General features: G+C 36.6%; 1 protein-coding gene across 6 annotated transcripts in view; it reads left to right on the plus strand.

Moving 5' to 3' along the window:
* The window catches only part of LOC111867891, a 70961-nt gene extending 58828 nt beyond the window's left edge, over positions 1–12133 (plus strand). For 4 of the 6 annotated variants that reach the window (XM_023858097.2, XM_023858096.2, XM_023858098.2 and 1 more), the window contains 3 exons: positions 3046–3165; positions 7589–7699; positions 10817–12133. In XM_023858097.2, the coding sequence (XP_023713865.1) occupies positions 3046–3165; positions 7589–7699; positions 10817–11013 (428 nt within the window). In that variant the 3' untranslated portion in view covers positions 11014–12133. The other 2 variants (XM_023858100.1, XM_023858102.1) reach the window with 2 other exon arrangements.
* Positions 12134–14457: the final 2324 nt, after the last annotated feature.

Here is a 14457-nt window from a genome sequence, read left to right on the forward strand (position 1 = left end):
GCTACATACTTGTAATTCGACTGCTACAATCTCTGAATGGAAATCTGTAAGGTTTGGTGTTCCACAGGGATCTGTCCTGGGACCAATGTTGTTTAATGTTTATATTAATGATTTCCCAGGTACTCTAAGGATATAGCACGTACTGTTTTGTACGTGGATGACAACAATTTTAATTACCTCAAATGACCTAAACTCTTTGAATATTAAATTAAATAGAGTTATGACTAGGGTTTCAAGCTGGTTTTGAAATAATCTGATACTTAATTTGAGTAAAACTCACTTGATTAAATTTGTGACTCCTAAGTCTCCAGAGTATACATTATTGGTAACATATAATAATTTTAGACTTAAAGATGTTGATAATGTTAATTTTTAGGTATGTATTTAGGTTGTGAACTTAATTGGGAAAAAAAAAGAAATCTGACAAATTATTAAGGAAACTGAATACAGCGTGTTTTATGCTAAGGAAGTTACAGTCCCTTGTCAGTGAACAAGCTTTTCGAATGGTCTATTTTTCTTCTTATCAGTCTCAGCTTGAATATAGTATTATATTCTGGGGTTCTTCTTCAGTTATAAAAAGTTTATTTGTTGCCCAAAAAAGAGCGATTAGGGTTATGCTGAGATTGAGTCCTAGAAACTCGTGTAGAGAAGGTTTTAAGAGGTTGGGTATTTTGACACTTCCTAGCCTATATATCTCTTCTATATTGATGTTTGTTGTTAGAAATTGCAATTTCTTTAAAACCAACAATAATATTGATCATAGACAGTTGGAAAGCTACATGCGTCATCAGTGAGATTATCTTCACTCCAGAGAGGCGTGTTATATTCATCCATTATGGTTTATAATAATCTTCCTCAAAAATATACAAAGGATGAGTGATAATGTGAAAATTTTTAAATGCACACTGAAAAGTCTCCTCACAACAAATGCTTTTTATTCAATAGATGAATATATTTATGCTAAGCATGTATAACATTTAATAACTATATTCCTTGCAATTTTGTTTATGAATGACAATGTAAATTATGGTTATTTGGTGTTTTTGGTTGTGTGTGGTTGTTTGCTGTTGACACAATTGTACTTCTGCAATCAAGTCTTATTTTGACAAGTTCAGTATCCAGGCACGAATCAGTGAATTTATGAATTATGTATGTATGCCAACAAGCTGGAACACATCCAGCGTAAGTTGTGTATTGAGGCCTCAGTACACAATGAAAAGAAAAACATAACAACAACACAGATCCTTAACTAATCATATAAAAAAAGGGAAGACAACTCTGCCTGGACCTCAGAGGACAGCAAATAACACCCCAATCTCCCGTTTTCACAGAAGAGGTACAGAGAGACAAACCTGAAGATTTTAAATATTAAGAACATTAATAATTTGCTTTTAACTTAAACACCTTTTAATTAATTAAAAAACTTTATACAAAAATATAAGGTTATATACTATGATATATATAATAGTAGTTCTTTAACATGTTGTTATTGCCTTCTGAAGATTGTTGTAATTGACTGAAACATGTAAAGGAATTATATAAATATATACTGAGTCACACTTGAAGGTGTTGTCAAATCATTTTATAATAATTAACCAGTGTGATGTACAAGAATTAATAAAATTAAACTCTGGAATTTAAATTCACTGTATTTGGATGGATGATAATACAACACATTTAGGTTAAAGAAGTTTAAATGAAGATATTAAATCTAGTGCATTCATTTTGAACTGTAGATGTTTTTACAAGAGTCTTTTTTGGGGGGGGGGGACTTTCCTCTAGTGAAAAGCATTAGTTACAGTACTCTAGAGATTGGAATCTCTTCTCATCCGCTGTTGTCTGGCCTTTTGTAGAATAGTTTGGTATGATGATGCTTTTAAACCTATTCATATATTTAACAGTTCCATCTTGTGGGATATAATGCGTTGTAGTCTGGTGAGAATTAACTGATGTTTCAGAGTAATGTATTGCCTCCATCTGATCAAAAAATAAGCTCTGCTTGCTGCCAGTGTCATGCTGGTATGTCACTTAGCTAACCCTTCAACTGTGAAGATGGAGACGATAAGTTCCTCTGAAATGTTGGTTGACTTCCAGTGGAGCATATGTCATTATATCCCAGAAGGAGGAACTCTTCATAGCCACCACTATGAGAACCTCAACTCCAGCTGTTCGTGTCTTACTGAACAGCCTCTTGTGCCTACACTTCCTGCACACTTTCAGTCAGCTAATGGCAGTGCTTAGCATTTACATATTTGGATCAATCTATATGGAGTTATTAGTCATTAAACTTACTTTGGATAATGTGTATAAAATGAAGGTGTAATGGAGGTGATATATCTGTCCATCTCATTTTTCATCTTTAAAATTACTTAACATTTTTCATTTAAATTTGTTTTTGAACTGCGGGCTTTTGGTCAGTCCAGTATAACCTTCATGTGAAGCTGAAATGTTCAGACAAAAATCATACTTAATGTAAAGTATAGGTGTCATGATAAACAGTTCATAACTGAAACATTTTTGTTGTACATAATATTTAACAAAATACAAGGGAGCATAATTTCTGACTTTGCAGTGTGATGTCAGTATTTTCTGCAATAAATGGGCATCCAGATTGCAGATACATTTAAAAATATGTTTATTTCAGATTCAGATATGTCATCCCATTCTTGTTGTTAAGGACCGGGTGAATTTTGTCTTAAGAGGAGTTGTAAAAGATATCTTGTACATTTCCTCAGTTCTGAACTTTATAGACTCTAACCTGACAAAATATTCTGATTCTGGGATATTCAACTAATTTGCTTATAAAAGCTATTTTTGAATGGTATACAAATTAGCTAGTCAGGTAATTAGTGAAGTAAATATTAATGGGAATGTAAACCAGTGGCTGGCTGTCAGACACTTAATTTAAATGTTAGAATAATACTGTGCTGTGCAAGTATTTTTATTGTTTAGGAAACCATTACAATGTAAAAAATTGCCTTTCCATGGTTACCTTGGTCTAAAAGGGATATACAGTTGTTATATATGTTGTTATGTTTATTTCAGATAGCCCAAAAATGAATATCATCATGGGCCTTTGTAGTTACTGTAATAACATGCAGAGTTATGAAGCACTGGTGGTATCAGGAACAAATGATCCAATGTGTGAATACTGTTTCCAAGAAGGTAACTCTTGTAATTATTTATGTTATTAATACATTCATATGTGTACATGTCACCTCTGGCTTTTTACATCATACATACATACATACATACATATACATTTGCGTTTCAGATTATTCACAAATGTGCACAGGCACAGAATATAAAACATGTCAACAATCCAACAAGACATTGGAAACTTGTACATTCACAAACAAAATCACTAGCATATATAATCCATACTTGTCAAAAAAACACATAAAATTGTTAAAAGGAAATACAGATTGCAGCAAATACACATACAATAGTTAAAAAGCAATACAAATTGCAACAAGTACACATACAATAGTTAAAAGCAATACAAATTGCAGCAAGAATACATAAGCACAGCCAAGGACATAGAGTTAAATGAAGTGTACACTGTCAGACACCTCTTGACAGGTCTTGACAGAAAAGCAGGAATTCCTCAACAGTATAAGAAGGGTTTTGAAGCAATACATCCTTTAGTTTCTCAATAAACTGTTTTTTATCATGTACCAACTCAATTAAAAAATCAGGCAAACTATTAAAAACTTTTACACTCATACAATAGACCCCTTTTTGCCTCTTTGTTAGATGCGATTGAGGAACATGAAGGTTTCTAACTTGTCTTGTTGATTTACCATGAATTGTATGATTAAAAGTATAATGCCCCAGATTGTTTACCATTAGTATCATTAAAGATAAAATATATTGAGAAGCCAATGTCAAAATTTTTAATTTTTTAAAAACTGTTCTACATGATTCTCTGGGTTTCATTCCCAACATTATCCTGATGGCCCTTTTTTGTAAAAGAAAAATCTTCTTAGCCTCCCACGAGTTTCCCCAAAATACTATCCCATATCTCATAATTGAATGAAAGTATGCATGGTAAATCATCTTTAGTGTTTCAATATTGCTATACAATTTCATGTTTCTTATTGCAAAGCATGCCTTGCCCAATCTGGACAGCATCGATTCAATCTGTGACTTCCAATTCAGGGTCTTATCAATTTCAATGCCCAAGAATTTAACGTGGGTTTCCTGATGCAATATCTCATCATTAAACTTTAAATGTATAGACATATTATCTCGATTAGTTGTATCAAATTTTACCACTTTAGTTTTCTTCAGATTTAGAGACAGGCCATTAACTGCAAACCAACGGCTTAAAGAATTCAACACTAAGTTAGACCTTACTTGGATTTCATCAATATCAATACCAGACACTACTATGCTTGTATCGTCTGCATACAACAATAACCTATCATCAGTATTTAATGCTGATGACAGGTCATTGATATATAAAAGAAACAGCAAGGGACCCAAAATCGAGCCCTGCGGCACTCCATATTCAACAATCTCCCATCCTGAACAACATTTTTCATTCCCATTAGTATACAATTCCACTCTTTGCCTTCTATTTCCCAAATATGATTTCAACCATCTTAAAGTTTTACCACCAAGTCCATATACAGCCAACTTGCTCAAGAGGATATCATGCACCACACAATCAAATGCCTTTGTCAAATCACAGAATATTCCTAATGAAAGACAGCGTCGTTCCAAAGTTTCTAATATATGATTAGTTAAGGCATAGATTGCAGATTCTGTACTTCTATTTTCTCTAAATCCAAACTGAGCAGATGAAATTAGATTATTTGTATGTAGGTGCTGCTTTATCCTATTATACATCGCTTTTTCAAATATCTTGGAGAAGATTATTAACAGTGATATTGGTCTATAATTTGCCATAAGGACCTTCTCACCTGTTTTGTGTAAAGGTCTTACTGATGCAAATTTCATTCTATCGGGAAAAATTCCACGTTCAAGTGATGCATTAAGTATATGTCCAAGTGGTTTACTTATTTGATTAATGCTATATTTTAATATTCTGCTAGAAATACCGTCATAGCCTGTAGAATTTTTCGATTTTAGTGTCTTAAGTATATTCTTTATTTCCACCTTAGTTACGGGTATTAATTTCAGTTCAGGTAAGTTATCATACTTAAGATTATTTAATAATTTAATTGCCTCACTTTTATCAGCATTTTTTATTGCCAAATTCTTAGTTACAGTTATAAAATGTTCATTAAATATTCTCACTAATTCCTTAGGATCCGTTACTCTACTTTCTCCCACTTGCAATTGTTACTTTATCTGAGACCTGGTTTTTTCCGGATTCTTTATTAATAATCTTCCAAGTTACTTGTATTTTATTTTCTGATTTAATTATTAATTTTTGATAATACAGTCTCTTTGCTTCTCTTATTACTCTTACTAGTATCTTACAATATCTTTTATAATATACCTTCAAACTATCATCACTTGATTTTTTAACTAAGATGAAAATTATTTATGACAGAAGGGCAGTTCTTAGACCAGTTATTTTTGACACATTTCATGCCTTTTACCTTTTGCATCAAAATTTATGTGAGCTGTGCCCAGAAATCCAGAAGACGCAAAACTTTAATTTAGGGTACAGTTTGTTGTCAGAAAGTACAGTACAGGTATCCCCCATTATATGTGAATAATGCATTCCTGCAGTTTGCCACATAAAGTGAGTTAATTTTAACACAGTACAATAGATAATACATTCTAAATCATGAACGAAAATTGAACAGTATCTGTTTACTTTGCATTTTTTATTAATGTTAGTATTAATTGCTTCACAGTTTACATAAAAATAATTGATGATACTGGGAATTATAATGCGTGTGGAGATACAAGAAAAATATCAGGCTTGGCAATCTCCATTGCATAAGCTGAATTCTCCATGTCAGTGGATTGACAGCTCTCATAGATTAACTTAAGGCTGTTGAATCAGTGACATCCCTGAAAATGTTTGAACCACCCCACACAGCCAGAAAATGATGGCACTTTCAGATCTGGATCAGCAGCCTTCAGTTCACTAAAGAAGCCTTAGTCTTAGCAATCATGGTTGGCAGAGGAATTGCACATTAGTATTTATGCTCCTGTCACTGAACCAGAAGTAGTCTCTGTACACTTTTACACCTTTCCTTAATTTTATGAGCTTGCTTCTTAATTGTTTTTGAAGTTGATCAGGAATTCCCATGACATTCGCTGTGTTGACTGTACATTATTTTTATGTTCATACCTGCTAATCACAGCTAGTTTCTCAAGGGAAATGGATTTAATTGCTACACAGTATGGTTGTGGGCAATGGTGCTAACATTTTGGAGGTACCTGCAACATCCATCTTCAGTGTTGACCTGGCGTAACAACCAAGGGAGGGAATTAACATCAGTAGTTAGCCACCCTGAAAGCCTAAAATCAGTAATAGATTTTCTTTGCCTCTTGCCACTGGTAAAACTAATATCATTGCTCCCATGTTTGGTTCTGATGATGAATTTTAAATTATGGATTCCACAAAATTAAGGAGATAAAGCAGAATGTCATTTCAACTCCAAGGCTTACATACACAGAGAGACTGAGTGTGACTGAGCATAATCGAGCATTCCTGTGTCAGTGTTGTTGTGTGAGTTGTTTGTGCCTCATGTCATTGCAGTTGCTTAATGCAATAGTGCATCAGGTTCTTATGGATAACAAGGGCTACCTGTATTTTAAATCTCCCAGCTGTACATACTTTAATTTATGTATAATAATATTAGTACTGAATGAAACATGATTGTTCAGTTTGACTTTGTACATACACTGTGATGATAATGCAACATGCTGCTTATGAAGGTTAAACAATGTTCACACAAAATCAAATAGTCAGATCTCTAAGAAATAGTTTAAAACTTTAAAGTCATTACTTCAGTGATGTCTTTCAGCCATCAGTATTTCTTCAGGAGAGGATGTGGTGGTGCATAATTATGTCTCTTTTAATTCTGCATTAAGGTTTTAATGGCCTTTCCACTGTTATCCATAATATGCAGAGAATTATCAGTTTATTATGTTTAATTGTTTTAAAATATAAGGTTGATGAACTTGGGTGCTTTTTCAGAATAAATGTGAGAGGAAATAGTATTTTATTTATGCAGTTATTTCATAGATTGGAATGATGAAGTTGCGTCTGTATATAAGTACCATAACATGTAAGGTGGAGAGTGGAAATAAGAGCTCCATGTATTCTTAATCTTGGCGGTAGATGGAGATAAGCAGTCAGCATCACACTCCAGGTTAATTATCCTGGGATAAGAACCTGCAGCATCCACTGGTTTGGATATTGGATGGGCTCCAGTCTGGATGCAGTTTGGAAGAGAAAAATTGCTGATTTTATTGACTGGCCATTTGGAAGAGAAAAATTGCTGATTTTATTGACTGGCCATGACATAACCAGTCAGTTTATTGACTGAGATATGACAGCATCAGTATTAGTAAAATAGAAATAAAGGAGAAATATTTCCTCATCCTCTTACAAAGAGTGGCCATGAGATGTATTATATTTACAAATATTGTCCAGGGAAGAAGATGCCCGTTGAACTAGGATTTCTGCTACGACTGTACCTAATTGATGAGAACGATGATGAACTCATTGCGACAGTGTCTGCTCATCATGGTGTTGAACTGTTAGGTGAGTAGTCTTTCTATGAATTTACCATTCCCTGTGTATTAAGGTTTAAAAGTTAATAAAATTATCCCTGCATGGAATTAACCCTTTGAATGTCATGAGCTGATTATACAGTGTAGTGTACTCAGGGTAAACTGCCACCGCTGAAAAGATTGGCTTAATGTTAATGGCTTTTACACATCGTTTCTGTCGATACTTGGCATCAAATGTGATATGTCAATGTACGGAGGAAGGAACAAGCTTTCGTAGTACATATACTTGTGTTTCTTTGGAGCTAATCTGAGGAAATGTCAGTTTTTCTGTGCATCTGCATCTACCCCTAGGCAGCCTTAGTGTTTCTGCTAGGTAGTTTTGTGGCACTGCTTGGCATGCAAAAGATTAATCATGCTACTGCCACTTGCAAATTACAGTGGCAGACCATATTTGTATGAAGATCACCAGAATTTATATAGTCAGGATGGTGATATTGTAATACTGTATCCATAGGGCCAGTCAGTGGAAGTCTGTGTCATATGTTGATTTGAAGAGGAAAGTCTGAGCTTTCCAATGGTAAGTATATATGTTTTCTGGTTAGGTTAGCTGTGGAGAGAAATATGTCATTTGAAAAACAACCCTGGTTAGTAGAGGAAAACATGGCAAGCTCCACCAAGAATATTGCTGGCAAACAGTGAAGTAGTATTGTGATGTCACTCGCGAAACCACAGAGTTCATGTGACCCCTACTTCCCGTTGCGCCATCCATGGCCGGAGAATAGTTGCTGCAAGAGGAATAGCCAAACCAAAAGAAGACGCAGCAAGCACAGCCTTCAAAGAAAAAGGAACGGGGATGCGCCGTTAGGCGGGACGAACAACCTTTAGAAGGGAGCAGTGTGATGTGGATGGCGCAACGGGAAGTAGGGGTCACGTGAACTCTGTGGTTTCGCGAGTGACGTCACATATCCCCACCCCTTCCATTATCATGCAACGCTTGGTAAACACCCCCTCCCCTGCGGTGATGTAACAGAGGAGCAACTGTGTCAGGCAACCATTGCCGCGATGTTGTCACCAAGGCATACCGCGGTTGCTACACAGCAATAAACAGCTCTCGTCAGCATTGCTAGCAACACTTGTAAACACGGTGTCAGGCAACAGTGGTATCTATTACGTAACTGTTTTCGGTGTTGTCCATGCCGAGGCTAAATAAGGAGTAGTGTTTGGCATGAACAACACAGAAAACAGTTACGTAATAAGTACCACCGTTGCCTAACGCTGTGTTTACAAGTGTTGCTAGCAACACTGTCAAGAGCTATTTATTGCTGTGTAGCAGCCGCGGTATCCCTTGGTGACAACACCACGGCAATGATTGCCTGACACAGTTGCTGCTCTGTTATGTCACCACGGGGGAAGGGGTGTTTACCGAGCGTTGCGTAATGATAGGAGTGGGGGTACGTGACGTCACTCGTGGAAACGCAGAGTTCACGTGACTCCTACTTCCCGTTGCGTCATCCACATCACAGTCTTATACTTGGAGGAAAAACGTGTAATTGCTGATGAACTGCAGCCCAATCTTGAAAATTACAGTAATTATAATAGTGACAACCATAGTACCTGGAATAATACCAGTATAACCAGTGGCCAAGAGAAGATACACTGATTAGTACAGGAAATTTATCATGATTTTTTTACACACTTTATTAAAAATTAGTTCATACGAGTTATATTTGTTTTTGTTTCATTTATTACCCAGTTGCTTTTCCCAGTTCATGCCGGAGTCATCTTCATGGATTTCAGTTCAAGTCCATTTGTGCAATACTTTGAAAGCAATTAGAAGTCTCACCAATCAGTTAAAAAGTAAAAAAGATAAAGCTATCCCTGTAACAGGCTGCGGACGCCCATAGGGTTGTGGGACATCAAGGCTCCCACATCTTCTAGATAAGTCAGCTCACAGATGGCAGTAAGGTTGTCAGCCCTATGCACCAGCCGCCCTTTATCCCAAGGAAAATTCCTGGTATTCATTTGTGATAGAGGCTGAGTCAACTCCAGGACCATAGGATTAGGTAAATTGAAAAAAATCCAATGACCTCGACAGGAATTGAACCCATGACGTTCCTGCTTGTAGCATAGTGCCTTAACCAGCTATGCTACTGGCTGCCCCCACCAATCGGTTGCCATTCAGAAGGTGGTAGTTCAGTGGAATGATTGCTACATTTAACCTTCAGAGCCTCTGGACAGGTTCTGTATGCCAGCATTTCCTTCATTGCTAATGCACCTGTTATTGTGTTGTAACTCAGAGATCAGAGCCACTCACTGAAACAAGGTATGCCATGGGAAGGCAAGATTGATGGTCAAGTAGGTGGGGTTATAAGAGATATGTCCTACCCTTTATACCCCGATTACACAAGTAATAGTCATTAATGTTTCAGATATTTTTAGTATGCAGTAACGTGTTGTGCTTCATTTTGTATTAAACAGTAACAATCTTATGATTATGATGTATATCTGTATGCCTGGATGTGGTACACCCCATGTGTTATAGGACAGGTGGCTGTTGGTTGAGATTCGGAAACTTCACTTGGCTCCCCTATGGCATATGCCTCAAAGATAACTGTTGCAGTATGTTCCTGTGCCTTTTGGCTACATTTTAAATGACTAACATGAAGTGTCTATTAACAGATAGTACTACTTCTGTTTCCAAAAATATCGTGATGTGCAGCTAGAATTTTATTTTCTGTTTATATAATTGTTTTTCATAGCAGACACCTTGCAAAGTTTCATTTTGACATGATAAAAGCATTGTATGGTCATGTTAATATGAGTGATATATACTGCCTTATGTCATTTTTTAATGAAGTGTGCATTCAGATTGTGTCGCAAGAAGAAACTCACTTATATCTGTACTTTATAAATTTACTCGTGCTTTTAACCCAACTCTTACAAGAACCTAAAGGTCTGACACTGCTAATACCAAAGCCTGCCATTGGGCCCAGTTATGACATTGGAATTCCTCACTATTTAATATCCCAAATTCTTTATCCCTCATATTTTCTAATATTTGTTTTCAGATTCTTGTAATTCATTTTCTTACCCTCCACAAGCTTTTACTCATGTAAAATAACCATTCCGCTTTAATTTCTATTCACAGGTTGCACTGCTAATGCTTATCGCCATGATAATATGACACGTAGGAGGGTGAGACAGATGCTGACTAAACTGATAGAGAAGAACAAAAATGGCCCTCTGCAGAACCGGGGTCCATTGCTCAAGCTTTTGATTGTACCTGTATGCACCTCAGTAGGCATAGAATACATAGTACATAACACATACCTGTTAAGCTGCTAGAATTCAGAAAAACAGAGGAAGTGTCACGAAATTATGGTATGCTTATAGACTTATTGGTGTGAAAGCAGAACTACTGAATTTGAACTGTCACCCACTCACTAGTTTGAGGAAGGTTTTGTCCAGTTTTTATGACATAACAGTTCCATCTATTATTAAGAGCATATTATATATACATATGCAGTTTTTGACCCTAATTTCTAAAGAAAAGATAATGCTATGACATTGTATAATAAAATTTTATGACAGAAGGTTATCATCATCATTGGCAAAACAGCCCTTTTTAAGCCTTACCCTTCCTTGAAGATTCTGCCAGACTTGTCTATTCTGTCATGAAGTAGACCATCTGGTTTTCACTTCTTTGGATTTCACAACAGTAATGTCTTTACAGGCAAGGTCATCAGCCTTGCATCCAACCCCCAAACTGGAGGACCAGGTCACTGTATTTATGTCCCTCAGTGACAGGGTGGCTCAGTTATACCCCCCAGGCACTGTGTTCCCTTTTCATCGCCTGCTATGACCCACATGACTACAGTGGACGTAGCCTAACCCCCCTTAACATAATTGTGCTGAAACAACATTTTTCATGATGAAAATGAAGGGGTCGATTTAGGTTCCCAAAATATCAGTGAACATCCAGGGAACAGCCTTATCTTGAGTCACGCAGTTTAATAAGAAGTTGTTTTCTTAATGTAATATGCTTAAAATGATTTATATATTTCTTCTGTAGTGACATAAGAAGTATGATCTGTTATTCTGTAATTATACATATATCATTTCTGAGAAATATAACTGGGTAGTATTTTAAGTAAGATGTAAAAGTTTGTGATGATGGTATATTAATAGAATGATGAATTTTATGGACATTGGCTGGAGGCAAGACTAGCTCTCTTGATTGGGTCCAACACAGTAGGCTTTTTACCTGAGGAAGGAGACAAAGAGTCCAGTCGCTAAAACATCATCTCAAATAGAAATCATGACAATGGATAATGTCCAGAAAACTGATCATTCTATTAGTACTTTCAGTGTTCATGTCTGTTGTGTTCTAGTCATTTGGTCTACTTGTGCAGATGTCTTGTCTTATACATCTACAAAGTAAGAAGTGCTATTTTGCTCCCACTATTCTTGCTGTTTTATTTCTCATGTGCATAATTTATGCACTAATGATTGGGCATGTGTGAGAATTGCTTTCTTAGTTCAAGATGAAGACACAATTCCCATCTTGTCTCATATTGACTGCCTACATTCCTAGTGTCTTCCTCAAGCTCCCTTCCATTTTATCAGATGTACATGCAATTTTTAAATCTCCTGACCAACACTTTTGCAGAGACCTGTTGCCATGATCTTGTTCTAATAGCACAATGGTATCACGCTGGGATTTTTTAGTGTCTCCGTGAGAACACAGTTCCTTACCAAGAGCCACTCAGAATGAAGTTTTTTCGAATGAACATTAAAAAGCTTATTCACTAGAATGTGTAGTTAGGAAGTCATCCCTCCAGGTATGGCCACACGGTCAAGATTCATTGCATGAATTGTAGATCTGTCATCCAGTGTTAAATGACCTTCAGACGCATCCAGCACGAGCATTCCATGTTTTCTCAGTTGGTGGGCAAAATTATGACATAAAGATAGGTAATAGATGTTTTGAAAATGTGGCACAGTTAAGATATTTTGGAATGACTGTAGCAAATCAAAACCTGATTCATGAGGAAATTAAGAGGACATTGAATTTGGGTAATGCTTGCTACCATTCAGTCCAGAATCTTTTGTCTTATTGTCTGCTATCTAAAAACATAAAAATTAGAATATACAAAACTGTAATTTTTCCTTTGGTTCTGTATGGGTGTGAAACTTCGTCTATGACATTAAGGGAGGAACATAGACTCAGGATGTTGAGAAGAATACTTGAATGAAAGAGAGATGAAATGATGGGAGGTCAGAGAAAACTGCATAATGAGCAGCTTGGTTGGTTGGTTTCCAATGGCTGCATTTTGGATCATTTAACCCATTTCACTTCTTTCTTCCCAGTTGAGAGCACTTAAGTTCTTGCTTTGTTGCATCTTGAAGAAGTTTGCACTTTTCTTTTGGGAAGCTTTTCCAGGTTTGTTGTTCATTTTGCACTACCCAGGGGACACGTATGACTTAAAGAATGTCACGGACACGAGCAACTTTGTCCCCCATGAGGAGCTTCATAACTTGTACTCTTCGCCAAGTATAATTAGAATGATCAAGTCAAGGAGGATGAGATGGGCAGGACATGCAGCACGAATGGGAGAGAAGAGGAAGCATATAGGATATTGGTGGGAAAGCCAAAAGGAAAGAGACCACTGGGGAGACCAAGATGTAAGTAGGTAGACAGTATTAAAATGGATCTGAGACAGAGAGGATGGGATGGTATGGATTGACTTGATTTGGCTTAGGATAGGGACCAGTGGAGGGCTCTTGTGAACACGGTAATGAACCTTCAGGTTCCATAAAATGCTGGGAAGTTCTTGAGTAGCTGCAGAATTGGCGGCTTATCAAGAAGGGCTTAGGTTCATGAGTGAGTGAGTGATTCCAAACAGTTTGTAACCAGTCCCTTATCATTTCATTAGTCATCTCTCCCTCAGTTAGACATGATTATTAGCCCCACAGGAAGCTGTGCCTTAGACATTAGTTCTTTCAGTTCACTAGCACATGTGGTAGCTTTTGCTGTCTGCTAATTTGGTCAACATTAGTCGCATCTTTTCAGATTTTGCACCTACATCATCATTGGTGTAATTAGGTGGCATATTGAAATGCACTGGCATTCATCAACAGTGCATCAAATTGTGTTGATAGCTTATTGCAAAGTGAAGACCTTCACTATGAATAAAACCCATTGCTTTGTGTTATTTGTACATGGCACCTTGAGGTGGACCTAGAATTTCAGCCTCTCATTGAGTAATGTCACACAAGACTGACAATCCATTCTGTATTTGAGTCTGTACAAATAACAATTTTCATATAGAATTAGCAAGTTTCTGTGTCTGTTTCCCCTTTCCATTGTTTGCTTTGGGAGACGCTGTACTTTCTTGCCTCTTTACAGTCGTTTTGCATGTTTAATCACCACTTTCTTAAAGTGTGAACCATTACTGTGGCATTTGGTACTTCATGACACATTATTCTTCTTCACACAAATATTTATTTTCTTGACATGACTTGCCACTTTTATGTTCAGTGATGCTTGTTGACACAGGATCTCTAGGTTGTGAATAGGTGAATTGCCGTTTTATTTTATACCTCTGATGTTACTTCAGGCAGCCTTGTGGCTTCTAAGTTGATGTCCCATATCAATGTCTTTTGATCTACAGGATAAAATAAAAATGAATGAAATGAGACCCCCCCATATGGATGGGAGGGTCCATCTTCATTCAGGAAAATATATTGATCCCTTCTGGCATAACAGCATGCAAAGTGAAAGCAGCT

The sequence above is a fragment of the Cryptotermes secundus genome, unplaced genomic scaffold (genome assembly GCF_002891405.2).
Source record: "Cryptotermes secundus unplaced genomic scaffold, Csec_1.0 scaffold111, whole genome shotgun sequence".
Classification (NCBI taxonomy): Eukaryota; Metazoa; Arthropoda; class Insecta; order Blattodea; family Kalotermitidae; genus Cryptotermes; species Cryptotermes secundus.